This window comes from Eucyclogobius newberryi, unplaced genomic scaffold, assembly GCF_026437365.1.
Source record: "Eucyclogobius newberryi isolate DKJ021-1_F unplaced genomic scaffold, fEucNew1.0.hap1 SCAF_8, whole genome shotgun sequence".
NCBI classification, from domain to species: domain Eukaryota; kingdom Metazoa; phylum Chordata; class Actinopteri; order Gobiiformes; family Gobiidae; genus Eucyclogobius; species Eucyclogobius newberryi.
The window spans coordinates 14,283,450-14,299,431 of record NW_027316500.1 but is presented as its reverse complement, the minus strand read 5'-3'; the positions used below and the strand labels follow the sequence as shown (position 1 = coordinate 14,299,431).

General features: G+C 40.2%; 1 protein-coding gene across 1 annotated transcript in view; it reads right to left on the bottom strand.

Annotated features, from left to right (window-relative positions):
- Positions 1-15,982, bottom strand: part of eys (eyes shut homolog) — a 196,090-nt gene that overhangs the window by 50,997 nt on the left and 129,111 nt on the right. Inside the window, exon 40 of the mRNA XM_072437256.1 lies at positions 8,608-8,784. Coding sequence (XP_072293357.1) covers positions 8,608-8,784 — 177 coding nt within the window. The remainder of the gene's footprint in view (positions 1-8,607; positions 8,785-15,982) is intronic.

Below are 15,982 nucleotides of genomic sequence, written 5' to 3'. Positions count from 1 at the left end.
AACTCTACCAAAAGAAAACAGTGATTGGGGCCTATCTTGTCTGAAAAAAGTCTTTATTTCAGCTCTTATTGTACTTATTGTACATGTGCCTAGTGCACAATAAGTACATTAGGCACATTTATCGTTACTAGGGATGCACCAATATATTGTATCTGATACTGGCCCAGTATCAGTACCGGCCAATAGGTCATTGAGTAATATTGATTTCAGTCCAAAACCACCAACATCAGTCTGCGATATCATGCCTTGGTAGTGAAAGAGTTATTAACTCTGCCGTCTCTTCAGAAACAGGAAGAAAACAAGGGTGAAAACGACAGCTCCGTGGACAGAGATTCTAACAGATTCTAACAGAACAGACTGTAAACGTTTAGATGAAAAGTTTTAGACAAAATCAACTGCGACCCACAATAAACGCAATGTTTTTTCAGTCAATATTTGACTCATAAACAATCAGTTTGGACATGTTTACTCCAAATAACTTAAGTGTGAAGAAGAGAAGAGACTGAGTGTGTGATCAGACACAGAGTCTGAGTAGAAGCGATTGTCGCTGTTGCTGTTACAGGAGACACATGGACTGGAGAGGTTCAGAGAAATAATCTAAATAAAAGTGTGAAGGCTAATTTTAAGCTAATAGAGAATAATCATAGCTTACCTAAACATATATAATAAATAATAATATAATAAATTATAGCCCCATCAGACTTTTGTGTGTTCTCTCTGGTTCTAGACATTGTAAAATAGATTTGATCCTTGTTTTAGAATAAAACATAAATTAGTTCAAAGCTTTATAAATTGATTTCAAATACAACTGTTTAAAATAACCCAACAATGTATAAAAAATAAAATATATCAGCATGATATTGGTTAACGGCCCAAGCGTTCACAATAACATCGGTATTGGTCTAAAATGTCCATATCTAGGCACATGAATTTAGTCATTGCATCCATATTATTGATGAAAAAAATAAAATATGATATAATGAAAAATATAAAAAATATGTTATTAAAGGTTGACTGCTATAGGTTGTTTGTAGGCTTGGTTAACATAACAGTATTTTACTTACATCTGAAAAAAGCTGCAGAAATCCACAAAATACAAGAGTTTGTATTTCAATTCAAGCAATTTGTGTAAGATCACTTGATGCACTTATACAGTAGTGTATAGATATTGTTTGTGTATCAACTGAGTAAGCTCTTAGGAATAACCCAAAATGTCCACTGAGTTTTCATCCTGATTTTTCCAAAGCCCAAGAGAAATACCGTTTCTGTCATACTATCATTTGAAGTGCTTCTTTACAATGAAGTACATCTAAAATAATGACCCTGATACACAGCCTTATTTCAGTACAGTATTTGCAGACAATTTTATTATGCCCTGCACATCACCATCTGCATACTGTCGGCATATATAACCGCTGGAGGGACACTACAGTTAATAAATGTCACTGACGCCATTTTCCAAGCCTCAGGCAAAACAACAGCACGCAGATGCAACTTCTTTATTTATTTCTGCCACAATGAGCCTTTGTCTCTTCAAAGACTCCTCTCACTCAGGAGGACCATAACTCATTTAGTGACGAATGTTGGATTATTCACAGTCGATGTCAAGGCTGGCCCCATCTTTTATTTTTCAATTTTTCTTTCAGCGAGAATTTTGTCTGCTGTCATCCCCATGGCCCTGTTATGTTGCGCCCAGTCTAACAGAGCACTGGTCCCCTTTGTCAGCACTTGTCACCTGTTCCCTTTCTCTCTTTCCCTCTCTCCAGACTTACCGGTACTCTTTACTGCACACTGGCTTGCTCGCCCACCTCCTCATATTTCTTATTCGTGAGCTGACAAGTGAAGTCTGGGGGGAGATTTGCGTGTTTGCTTGAGGGAGAGGTGTGTGATTCCAGTGCAGCTCCATACATGTCTTTGAGCTCGTCTTCTGATTAACATTGTCTGTTTGATCTCAGGAGTTTTCCTTTCACTTCCTCCCCTCTGATGTGGAAAAGATGCACGAAAAGCCACAGGAAGCTTTACCAGATAAAAGGCATGTGCACTTTTCTATATGTGCTTTCGAAACAACCAGTTCTTCTCTGTCCTCTATAGTGTTCATGTGATGTTAGTAAGATTCAACAGAAAACTAAAGCTGTGTTTTGTGTAAATAAGTAATAATACATTTTTTTCTAAATTCTACAACCACAATAACAGTGTTATTATGGCGCTATAAAAATATTCGGACAACCGTTAATATTTCAACCATGTCTGTGTTAAATCCTGTACCTTCCACAACTATAATGCCATTCAGAGATAGAGATTCTATGTACAGTACTTGCAATTTTGCGCAAACTCAACACAGAGGCTAACATGTTGCCCTCCCCACTGTGGTCTGATGGAAGCTGGAGACAAGCCAATGAGTACTGGCTTTTAAGCACCTTTGAGAAATGCATTTGACTCATCCTTTAAATCTGCAGGAGTGACCTGTCACAAGCACTTTAATATTAAACTCATTGGTATTGTATCAATATCGTGATACTTGCTGTATTTACTTAGTATTGGATTGAAACAAAAATCCCCGGTATCACTAGGCAGGAATGCACGATCACACTATGTCAAATCATTCCTTGCTGTGTGCTTCTCACCTCTGACCTACGTTTACCTCGGTAATAAGGGCATTTTATGGTGAAATTGTGTTGTAACTGCTGTCATTGTGTGTCAAACTTATCTACAGACATTTAGAGTGAGAAGAGAGAGAGAGAGATTAACACAGGCAGATAACATGTGCCAGTCAATAATGAAGACACTAATATGACAGCTGATTATGACTGGATGTCGTTGGATTCTGAATGCATTCATGAGCAGTGTAGCCACTTTCTGAAAAAAACCTTTACCACTGCACTCAGGAAAGGAGGTTTGGTGGTCCTTAGGTGAACTCTTTAGAGCAGTTTTATGAAACGACAGGATAGTAAATCGTTTGTAAAAGCTCAGCCAAGAAGATGAACTACATTTTCTCCAAATAAATATAAACTGAAATATATATAATACAATAGACAAACTAGAGGCATTTGGAGAGCGCAGAACTCTGCCTCGGAGTCGCTTTATTACAAGGATAAAGTATGTCCCTAGACTTGAACTGGGGATCATCTAGTCCAGAGGAAATATTATACAAATAACATCTATGCAGTTATGACTTAAATCTGTCCTCTGCATTTTCCTGGCTTAATGGGCATGTTTATTAATGGGGGAAACTGGAGTGCTTGGAGACAACCTTCTACAACATGAGGAGAACATGCCACTTTTACAAGTCAATAATGTTCCTTTCTCTGGGAGGCTTGAAAACAGCTTTGTAGTCTGTATAATTTGTTATTTGTTATCAAGATCTACAGCTCTATGCAAAATCCCAAAGCTGGAATGATAACAGCAGCCTGACTAAGGTTAATAGAATGGCGCCAACAGGTCTGGGACTGAAAATTGAACCCAGGACATTAATGTTGTGAAGCATGCACAATCTACTAGTTACTAGGTCTAGGCGATATTGTGATGAAATTGTGATTAGATACCTGTGAAGATCTGCTTTTTTGTTGAAATCAGCATATTACGATTCACACACTTTTTTTTTCTACGCTCATACACAACACACTTTTCCCCACCCGCTCCCTCTATTGGTCAACCTCTCATTAAAGACAGAAATGTACATGAATTGGGATAAACATATGGGATTTGCCTACAAATAACAGTCATATGTCAGTCGGTTCTCTGGTAATTGTTGCCCATTATCAATGTTACTGGAAATGACAGGCAAAGAAACAGCTCTACTCATCTGCATGTATCTACAGTCACAGCCAATAAACATTATCCCTGAGCCATTTCAGCATATGTAAGTGTAATCTCTGTAACTCACAGAGTGCCACAGTTCATTATATAGTACATGCCGACCAGCGTTAAATCTGGTCTAATTAGTCACCGGTGTCAGACAGGCTGCGTTATTTATCTAAAAGTGTATAACATCTTTTCAAGCTTAGCAGTCTTGACTTTTTTCTGAGAGCACCAACCATTATTAGTGTGCTAATTTAAAGTCTTATTAGGATCTGAGGGCTGTCTAATTAATAGCTCCTTAAATACCAAGATTTAAGTCTTCGCTGGAACACAGTTGAGAATCATGGGAGGCCAGTGACAGCTTACACAGACTAAAGTTAAGCTCTTGAAGCTGCAGTGTGCACCATTCAGAGAGGCTATTTATAAAAAATGAACAAATAGACAGTTTTAAATTAAATATATTATGATTAAAACTGGCAATATATCTAACATTTTCTATTTTAGCCCAAGTAATTGCACTAGTCAACAGACACACTTTTTTAAAGAAGATAATTCAGTATTATCATTTGTAAATGAACTGTATACAAGTACTACAATTAGCTTGTTCTGAAATTTGTACTGTATTATCTAATTAAAAGGTAAATTCCTTCTCCATTGTGCCACCATGCTGAAACACCAAACAACGGAAACAGAGTAAAAGAATAGTCAAGCTCCATTGTCTCTCTTGACTATAATTTTACATATCGAATAGCTATATACTGCTGTATTTTAGCGTGCAGTAGCTTGTAATGATTAAAGCTGCTAGAAAACTGTTCAACCATGCAGGTTTGGATGGATGCAGAGAAGTTATTTTTGTTTCATGATAAGAATTTCAGATCAGAATCAAAGAATAAACGCATAGAATAGTGGTGAGCTATAATCTACAGAGGTGAGATTATAGCGTGGCATCAGTCATAAAGCAGAGCTAGAGGTGGAAGACCTGGGATTCTCTATGGGAGAGCCAAGGATGGAGAGGATTAGGAAGGACTACATCAGAGGGACAGATAAAGTCAGTGAGGTGAGAAGGACATATACAGAAGGACAGTATACTTGGACATTTAGTGAAAACCTTTAAGGAAACCGCCGTGAGGAAAGGATGCCAACATGAATGTACACAAACACATACTGTACAATAACAACACTAACGGTTCATTAAATTGCGGCTTCCTCCTCTACCGTGAAGTACTTTAATGTAAATGAGGGTTCGTAAACCTTCATGATGTCACTGATTTACCGGAGGTTACATCAGATGGATAAATATTACAAGTGCGTCTGTTGTATGCTTAAGTGGAATACATTTGAAGATGCCCAAAAGCATTGTGGTTGCTGTGGTTTACATAAAAGCCTGTTTTATTGGCCATAACCCACCTATATTAATTTACTTCCTGGAGAATGATGCTTTTGAGTTAACATAAGCACAATACTGGCTCAGCTTTTACAAACACTAAAAGGCAATAAAAGAACTGAGTCTTGTTTTTCCCAAAAGCTATGCGCTAATGATAGATCAAGGGGTTCTCTTTTGCTCATATTAGGTACTATTCTAATTCTGACTTCTATGCAGTGGTGGAAAGTAAATAAGTACAGAAGGAAAATTAATAGTATAGGTTTAGGTATCTGTACTTTTCCATTACACATTTTAGAGTGCATCCTTTTTACTATTTCTTCATACATTTGAGAGCAGGTATCTGTACCGTAAAAATCAGACTATAAGATACACCAAAGAAATGTACAAAGAAATTTACATTTTTTTTTTAAATGTACAGTTTACAACATTGTAACATGAGGTTTATACTGTACACAGAAAGATACACGGAAGTCTCGTGCATGCCCTGGGTCGGGTTCGGGCATATCACATGTGGAACTTTGCATTTAGACACTTCTATATTCAGTTCCTCATTAGACTAATTTCTCAGTGAATATGATTCTGTTGCTTTGGGCAGGAACTAGGATAAATAGCTGACTCTTGGATGAGAGTCGAAAGGTCTTGTTTTTCTAAAAACTTTGTCCGGATGACTACAATATGAATCTTTTTCTACCATGGAACAGTCCGGGACGAATGAGGAAATGAAAATATATATATTTGCCACATTGTTGTATTGAAAGCAGGGATCAAAGAGTGTGGAAAAAGTAGCATCTTATAGTCCAAATGTTACGGTACGTTTTACTCCACTACATTTAGGGCTGAAAATTTTGGCCATGGAGTTATTATTTTTTTTTAGCATTTTCAAGGTGACATCTTACCAAATAGATTTGAGGAAATAAAAATATATAAATCAACATTGTTTTTTGTAGCCCAAAACTCAAAACAATTATTTTTTCAATTATTTGGCACATTAATAGTTCTCAAAACTAGTTTGAAATCCTTTTTTTTTTGGCCGTGGCTGCAGTGCCGGGGCCCGCCGTCAAATGGACTTCTCTTATAGCGTCATGGCTAACCCTAACCTTAACCCTAACCCTAACCCTAACCCTAACCTTAACCCGGCGCGGTCTAAAACGGCGCTAAAACGCGGTCAAATAGCGGCGCAGTTTCAGGAGCCGCGGAGCGTGGCCGGCACAAAAATAACATGGCAGTTTCGGCTGTTGTTCTGCACTTTTATTTGAGGAACAGAAGTGAGTACTTCTTCCACCTTCTTCTAGGGTTGTGACACAGCAAATAATCTACTTTCTAATGTGCAGTGATCTTCATCTTAATTGGTCTACGTTTATATTCATCCAGGCTTACATAAAGGAATATTGTAGCTAGACTTGATTTTCATTCATAAAATACAAACGTTTCTAATGAGATAGAAGTCACTGAAATAAAACAATAGTCATACCTGTGTTTTTGCCAGCAATATTCATATTTGTTCTAGCCTGTTTCTGAGGATTTTGAGTAAGATGACATTTCTCTTTATAGTTACAATGGTTTTAGCAAACAGACTGGGTTTACCTCTTCACACAATAAAACCTATTCTTTCCAAACAATGGCCTGATCTTATAGTGAGGGCTTCTCAGAGGATGCCTGGCCGACCTAACAAAAATCTCCTCTTCCCCCTAACTAAAGAAATTGCTCAGGTGCAGCAAAAGGGTCAGACCAGCCCACTCTTCAGGCATGCGCGCCCTGCGTTCACCTCCTTAAGAGAATTCCTTTGTTCAATATCGGCTTAAAGCAACAGAATAGTCAAGAAATACGCACACGCACACGCACACACGCACACACGCACACACACACAGAAAGCGCCCTTTTGAACGTAAATGCCATGGAGCTACGCTTTTTACGCTAGAGATACAGGCATGTGGAAGTGCCACATGTCGTGTTTCCGTCTTAAAACTGCATCTACAGACGTCTGTTACAAAAGGTATGTCCAAAACGACTCAGAATGAGCTGCTCGACTGTTTGCGTTGTGTTGAAATGAAAGCGGCTGATTTCATATCAATCCGAGCCGAGACACGTGTCTGTCAAACTCCGTGCTCCATTACCATGACAACAAACACACATTTTTTTGTTTTGTTTATTACTTGCATAAGGCTAAAGCTAAGCATTAAGTATCGCTTAACTTCTATTGATAAAAAAATATGCTTTTGTTATTAGAAAACCCATGAAAGAAAGCCATAAATGACAACTTTCCATGTAGTTCAGGGTTACTAATGCCACTTAGAAGCTGTTTTATGAAACACCAACTATTGTTTGGGTTTTTATTTCCTCTTAATGTAGTAATTGCTACTCTGCACTATAAGTGACAGTATCACTGAGATTTTGATTTGCTCTTTTCATTTTCATTTTATTAAGTGTAAAATGTAATTTTATGTCAAATGTATTTTCTCACAAATGGAATCTGCCGCTAAGTCATTGTATTATCATTAAAAAAAGTGGAAATAAAGTGTGTTTACTTACAAGTCTTACCCTGCTGCAAACCCTGAAGTTTAGACTTCTTCTGAAATGCATGTGATTCTTGTTTTAGTTATCAGTTTGTGTTTGTATCAAATTTGAAGGAGATGGGATGTTGGGAGTCAATAAAAAATGATTTATTGTTTCAAATTCCACAGTGACTGCAGTTACATGCACACTCAAACTCTGATTATCCTCAGATTATTGGAGATGATTAAAATCACACGTAGTAGAAGTAATCTCATTTCTATCTGATCATGGCCCCTCTGATTACTCACACTAGATTTTACATGTGATCTACATTCGCATAATAATCAGATTTTTTGCATGTAAACATAGTCATAGTCATTTGCTGGTTCCCTGCTGCTCATGATTTTGGTGTTTGCTCCTCTGAGGTAAGCACCCATTTAAATAGAAACACTCCCACACTCAATCTGGACTCTTAACACCCACATCCTAGCACTTCACCATTGTATTCATTTGCAGTATATACTGGGAAAATGCATGTTCTGATTCAATTGCCTTTACTACATTTTTTGCATTCTCAATTCAGTGTAATCCCTCATTCGTCCAGGCGTGTTCCATAGTAGAAAAAGCTTCAGTTGTAGTCATCTGGACTCAGTTAGAAAAAATAGACGTTTCGACTCTCATCCAAGAGTCATTGTCAATAACATCGAAACGTCTATTTTTCAGATGACTACATCTGAAGCTTTTTCTACTATTCACAATTCACATTAACCGCACAAATATATTAAGTCATTATCTAATGGGAAGAGAAAAAAGTACATGCATTATAGTGGATGAAAAAGAGTTAAGTATTCACATGAGCATAATATCAGCTTAATCTGCACTCATCTATTTTCAATGTCATAAGTGATTTTTTAACTACAGTATGCACTTACAGTAGAGAATGGTGCCTTGCGTAGATCTTGTTTTCAGTGTCAGTTGGAGAATAACAGTGGTGTCCTTGTCGGTAGTGGAGGGATTAGTGCTGTCACCAGAGGACTGCAGAAGCGACGCGAGAGGCTGCAGCTCCAAATAAGAGTCAACGTCAAACTGGGGAATATACACAGCGGAATCTGGAAAAACAGGCAAATAGAAAAGTATATAATATAGTCAGAATATTCAGACATTTTAGAACTATGGTACTCCTACACACTGTATTTGTAAACCAATTAGTGAGGGAATTAGTAAGGGAAATAAAGAAGATAACAAAATAACATCTACCAGAAAAAGCACATTAGTAAATTCTGTGTTCATAAAAAATATACAAAACTAAAAAAAAAAAAAAATCCACACTTAAAGGTGGAATGGACGATTTTTTTCAGCATTTTTTTTAAATCATATTTCCTCGTGGCGTGGATAAATCATTTGTCCTGCCACGTATCAATCATAAAACGCACCTATCGCTCACCTGCAGCTGCGTGCGGTTCGTCCCCACGTTTCCGCGTGCCTAAGCGCATGGATCTATCATTATATAGTTCCCTCAGTGTACGGGGCAAAATGAAGACGGAGAAAGACAGTTCGAGCTGACGCAGAAGTGGACAGAAATCTACGGGAGACGAGCGATGTGATGCGCTTCGTTGCGCTAATAAACAAACGCACGTGTGTGTTGTATCAGTCCGCACGGGGGAGTGCGCATGCGCACTTCCGCCTGAGTTCTCAAATCGCCGAAAAATCGTCCATTGCGCCTTTAACTCAAGTAAATCTTTGAGAACAGAAAATATCTTGATATCCTATGACCTTAGTACTTAAGGAACATATTAATTGCATTTGATCCCATAATACATAATATAGTAGCAAGGGGTAGTTTGTAATTGTAAAAGATTCTTGATTCTTGAGAAGCAACTGTTTTTTTATGATAAATCTAGTTTTATTTATTTGGTTGGATATCCCCATTTCACACTGAGCTGTCTTACCATTTAAAAATGAATTCAACAAAATAAAGATGTTCTCAAATATTATTACCGCTTTTGTCACTCCAAAAGCAACGGTAGGTTGCTTGGTAACAGTTATAGAATTTTCAAATGCAATGTCACAATTTACAATCAGGAAATCAAACTGGCCAAACTAGGATAAAATGTGCGACAAAAAAAAGAACAAAAAGACATCTTATATATAATTATCTTGACTGTAATTTTTGTCTGAAATATCAACCGAAGACTTGTAAGAGAGCACATTATCAGACTGCTAACTTACAGCTAAATTTACTTCAGAATAATGGTTGATGAGAGTATATTTATCACCTGTGAAAATGAAAAAGATGAACGCTCAAAACTCTGATTTGTTACAGATGTGCAAAAGATAAAGAGACATTTTATTTGGCGCTGCCCTTATGTGCTAGCGCAGGGATTCCATAATTTTACGGGCCAACACCCCCGAAATAACCATAAAACCGACTCAGGACCCCACAATAAATTTAAAAAGATGTCTGCAATAATTAAAAGTTTCAAGTTTCATCTTGCCACCCCCAGCACATGCTTTGCGACCCCCACTTTGGGAACCGTTGTGTTAGAGTATTTGAACCAAGTGGTGTTTTTTTCTGCACTTTTTTCTTGAGTTTAATTTAGTAAAAAGGAGTAGCCCAACTTGTTAAAGGCACTTTAAATGTAAAAATATGCTCTGTACTGTCTGTGCTGCTATTTTGCCAGTGAGCAGAGTCAGCAGGTTTCTGTCAGTGCAGAGTGGTGCTGTGTTATTTCCTATGGACTGACAAAGGGCTAGGACTTTAGAGTGAGGTGGAGGAGGCCCGCTGCAGGTCAGCCGCTCCACAGGCCGCTGACACGGTGTCTTTGGCCCAGACAGAGGACACGCTACACCTGCCGGAGAGCTCAGGGTGACAGGCGTTTCAAAGTGGGCCAAGTGGGCTCCAGCTCCAGGCATTACACCTTTAACAACTAGAGCAAAAAATACAATCTAGGTTCAAATGGAAACATACGGTCATATCAAGATTAATCGGTAAATCTGTAATCGTCATTATTCGGGTTGTAATAAAATAATATGACCTTTATTTGTCCCACAATGGAGAAAGTCCAGAGTTGCAATGCACAATTCAAGAACAGCAGGTGAATGGAAACATGCACTACAAGTCAAGATAATTAACTATTCAAAATAGACTTATATCCAACACAGACACAGACACAGGTAGAGCAAAAATAAAAGGCTACATTGATATTATGTGCAATAACTGATTAAATTAGAAGAAACGTGAAAAGTAAAATTAAGTAATTAAGTAATTAATCTATACTCGGTGACTGGTGGTGATCCGTCAAAGAATTTCACAATTTTTTGTTTCTTCTCACAATAATTTGCTGGTGCAAATCTGAACACTGCACAGTGAAGGAGCAGCAATGTAACAAGGATATTGAACTATTGGCTATTAGCATGAGGCCCTGGGAGTTCTCACATGTGATTTTGATCGCAATCTATGTGGCCCCGTCTGCCAATGCTGAATATGCTTGTGAAGCACTGCTCTCCTGCACTTGTAGGCTGCAAACACAGCACCCACAGGCTCTCTTCCTCGTCTCTGGTGACTTTAACCACGCTTCTCCCTCTTCTGTTCTACCAACATACACCCAGTATGTTACCTGCCCCACCAGAAACAATAGAATATTGGACTTGTTTTTTTGCCAACACCAAAGAGGCTTATTCTTCTTCCCCCCTCCCTCCCTGGGCAGCTCGGACCACAACCTTGTACATCTGAGGCCTGTGTATGAACCCATCGTGCGCAGGCAGCCTGTGGTGTCCCGTGTGGTGAGGATGTGGTCTGCTGAGAGCGAGTAGGCTCTGAGGGACCGCTTCAGCACCACTGTCTGGACTGAGCTTTACGGCCATGGGGAGGACATCAACACCATCACAGAGTGCATCACGGACTACATCAACTTCTGTTTTGAGAATATTGTTCCCTCCCGGACGGTGCGGTGTTTTCCAAACAACAAGCCATGGATTAACCGTGAACTGAAAGCTCTGCTGAAGAAGAAGAAGAAGAAGAAGAGAGCCTTCAGGTCAGGGAACAAGGAGGAGCTGAGGACTGTGCAGAAGGAGCTGAGGAGGAAGATCAGGCAGGCTGAGGCCGGCTACAAGAGAAGGATGGAGGAGCAGCTGCAGCAAAAGAACATTCAGGGATCGTGGAGGAGCCTGAAAACCATCTCGGGCTTCAAAATCCCCCTTGCCCAGACAGAGGGGGATCTACAGTGGGTGAATGATTTAAATGCTCACTTCTTGAGATTTGATTGGTCACCCCCCCCTGCACAGCTGCATGCTCCCTCTTCCACAGCTGGACAATGCCCTGCATCCGTTCCTCTTCATTTCTCCTCCCCGGACCATCAGCTCCCCACTTCGCCTGGACTCACCCATCCCCCCAGCACACGGTCCCCCTGCCAACCACTGACTGTCACAGCAGCACAGGTGAGGAGTGAGCTGAAGAGGATTAAAGTGAGGAAGGCAGCAGGACCTGACGGCATCAGCCCCAGGCTCCTTAAGTCCTGCGCAGATGAACTGTGTGGAGTTATGGAGCATGTCTTCAACATGAACCTGAAGCTGAGGGTGGTACCACAGGTCTGGAAGACCTCCTGTCTGGTACCTGTGCCCAAGACACCGCGCACCAAAGACCTCAACAGCTTCAGGCCAGTGGCTCTCACGTCCCACCTGATGAAGACACTGGAGCGGCTGGTCCTGGACCACCTCCGCTCCACCGTGAGCTCAGCCATGGACCCGCTGCAGTTTGCATACCGGCCTGGCATCGGAGTGGAGGACGCCGTCATCTCCCTGCTGCACCGCTCTCTCTCTCACCTGGAAAAGCCTGGCAGCTCTGTGAGGATCCTGTTCTTCGATCTCTCCAGCGCCTTCAACACCATCCAGCCGCTGCTCCTGAGGGACAAGCTGGAGACGGCTGGTGTGGAGTATGACCTGGCAGAGTGGATCCTGGACTACCTCACGGACTGACCCCAGTTTGTGAGAGCCCGGGACTGTGTGTCTGACACTCGGACCTGCAGTGTGGGGGCGCCCCAGGGCACTGTCCTCGCGCCCTTTCTCTTCACCCTTTACACTGCAGACTTCAGACACGACACGGACAGCTGTGTCCTGCAGAAGTTCTCTGACGACTCTGCCATCATCGGACTCATCACGGACGACGATGATGCGGAGTACAGAGGACTGGCGCAGGACTTTGTGGACTGGTGTCAGCGGAACCACCTCCTCATCAACGCGGGGAAGACCAAGGAGATGGTGGTGGATTTCCGCAGACGCCACCCCACTGCCCCCTCACCAGTGAACATCCAGGGACGGGACATTGAGAGAGTGGACTCATACAAGTACCTGGGTGTTCATCTGAACCACAAACTGGACTGGACTCATAACACAGGCGCACTGTACAGGAAGAGCCAGAGTCGGCTCTACCTCCTGAGGAGACTCAGGTCTTTTGGAGTGACAGGGCCACTCTTGAAGACCTTCTATGACTCTGTGGTGGCATCAGCCCTCCTGTACGGTGTGGCCTGCTGGAGCAGCAGCATCACAGAGAGGGAGAGGAAGAGGCTGGACAGAGTCATCAAGAAGTCCAGCTCCGTCATGTGCAATCTATGTGCTGTCGTGACACATATTCATGTGCAATTACTGTCGTGATCACATGCAATGGTATTTAGGTATTTATTTATTTATTATCTTTATTATTTTTCCCTTCCATCCCTTGTTGGGAAATGGGAGGTTTTGTCTATAGGAGTTTTTGTTTATAGATCTTCTACTGAGAGTGTTTTTCAAAATTCCTATAAGTGATCTGTTCTTTTCTTCTGTATCTGCCTCTGTATCTACCTGCATTGGATCAATTAAATTTCCCTATGTGGGACAGTAAAGGAATATCTTATCTTATCTTAGCTTAGCTTATCTTAATGGTAACACTAAAAATTCATATTGTGACATTCCCAAGTGAAAACATGCATTAAAATTAAATATGAATGAAAAATGTGCGCCAGTTGACCCTGTAATGCATGAATTGTATATGTAATGGGTTCAATACACACAAACGCAAAGAGGATATATATACTTCTAGTGCCATTGGTGCTTGTGTCTAAATTATTTTAACAGCTTTTAAAGTACTGCCGTTTTCTATGTGAGGAATGCCAACAAGCTTAGATATGCCATTCCTTTTGCAGATGACATCCCGGTTTACCCGATTAATGGAGACTTGAAATATGTGACATACCAGCAACATGGAGGAAACAGTACTACATACTCGAGATTTATAAAACGTTTTTACAAATAGCTATTTCAATTCCTTGCTGAATTGGTGATTTCTACTATTGGTTTGAATCCGATTCGGTTGGAGCTGCAGCAAATTGGAATTTAAATTATGACGAAACAAATGTAAGCCCCTTTACTTTAGCTTGTCGCTATAAGACCTTCCTAATCAAGTATTTAAACAACTAACTACCTAAAATAGAGTAAAAATACACACATAATATACGCTGTATGAGATGTAAATAGCCTGCAGTAACAATGCTTTAACAAGGCGACAGAAAGCCCAGTGTTAAGTGAAAACATCAAGCGCAGAGATTGTTGTAAATCATGATTCATCTGGAATGGCCGGGGGAAAGCGAGACACAGAGTTGGGCCAGTGTAATGATCAGTCACTATAGAACAACAGCAGAGGAGAGACAAGGGCTGTGCCATTTCTCTGAGGTCCATAATCCTGTTATCCAGCCACTTCCCAATCCTTCTGCTCTCACTTCAGCCAATCAAGACACAGGACTTTGCAGAAACACCACATGAAATTGTAGGGAGAGGACATGACAGCCAATACGGCAAATTACAAAGAAAATAAAAACAAGTCAAGAAAAGAAACAGTTTCCTGGGCTGAAGATGATGAATCAATGAATCAATCCTGTAATGTTTGTTGGCAATTGGCGAGTGAAGCCGATTCAGCTGGCACACTTTTAAAGGCCCCCTCAATTACGGCAAAACATGCACTAGATGCCCACTAAAAGAGCTGGCAGCAGCGAGTTATTGTGCTGGCAATAGATACTAAAATCAGGTCTTATTAATGTTAGACCTGAGAACAGACAATGCTAAATGTTTTGTTTTTTCCCCCCTTTTTTGTCTCGTAGGTTTTATTAGACAAGACAGCTAAGCGTGAAATGGGGATGAGAGAGAAGGGAGGACATGCAGTAAATTGTCATAGCCGGAATTCAAATGCTGCGGCCATAGTCTAAAAACATTCATTACTAATCACTATAATAATCATTATTTTGTTAAGAACAAACTGAGTTTTAGAGATAATGATCATAATAAAAGATGAAAAATAATTAAACTGAATATTAATAATGAAGTATCTTTAAGAACTCTCAAAAAGTGTTTTAACAATAGCACTATGGTTCAAACAATGACTCATATCACCACCTACATTTGTACACATGGACATTTTATACCTCTGCAGCTACAATAAGCAGCTGCAGCAATGGTGCTTTTCCCAGTGGAGTTTTCATGTTCTTCTTATATTTCAAATTTAGAGTTACGATTATTGTGAGGGGAAATATTGCAATTATACTATTAATCACGATTATCATCAAAAATACATTTGTTATTTTGTTTTTTAAACTATATTCCAGTTGCGTTCGGGGACTTTTACGGATGGCCAAGCAGACCTGGGGTGGAAATCAATATTCAGTGGATAATAGAAAGAGGAAAAAATAATAGGGTGGGCTTTGAAACCATGTCTTCCGCATGAATGCCTATGCTACTGAGCTAAAGCAATTCATTACCCAAATTAGCACTCTATGTTGTTAAATTACAGCCTGTCTAACATCTAATCATTGAAAACATGAACAGAGCCTTATCTACAAAGACGTGTCTCTTAGAGATAGTTTTTAAGTGAGTTTGTTGAAACGTGGCGCTGCTGTTGCTTCGCTTCTCCTCGCACATGCTCAGTTAGTACAAAACCCACAAACATCCTTGATTCCCACACAGGTTTATTCAGCGTGGTTTGAGCATAGATCCATGGGTTTGAGGCTGTGTTGTCCTCAGAGCGCATTGTTCTGGCTCTGGTTTTTAAAGTTCCTGTTTGAGAGTGGAACATGAACGGGCCCCTGAACACGGCCGCTATGGTAAAAGCAGAATCATGCTTCCCGTGCAGTATTCCCCATTAAAAGACACCGTGAGTTCAGCCAAGCTTCAGCAGCAGAAGTGAGGGGAACTTTTCCCCTTACTTCTGCTGCTGAAGCTTGGCTTATTTGGATATATTTGAGAACTAATATAGTTACTACACACAGTAATTTTAGATTTTATTGG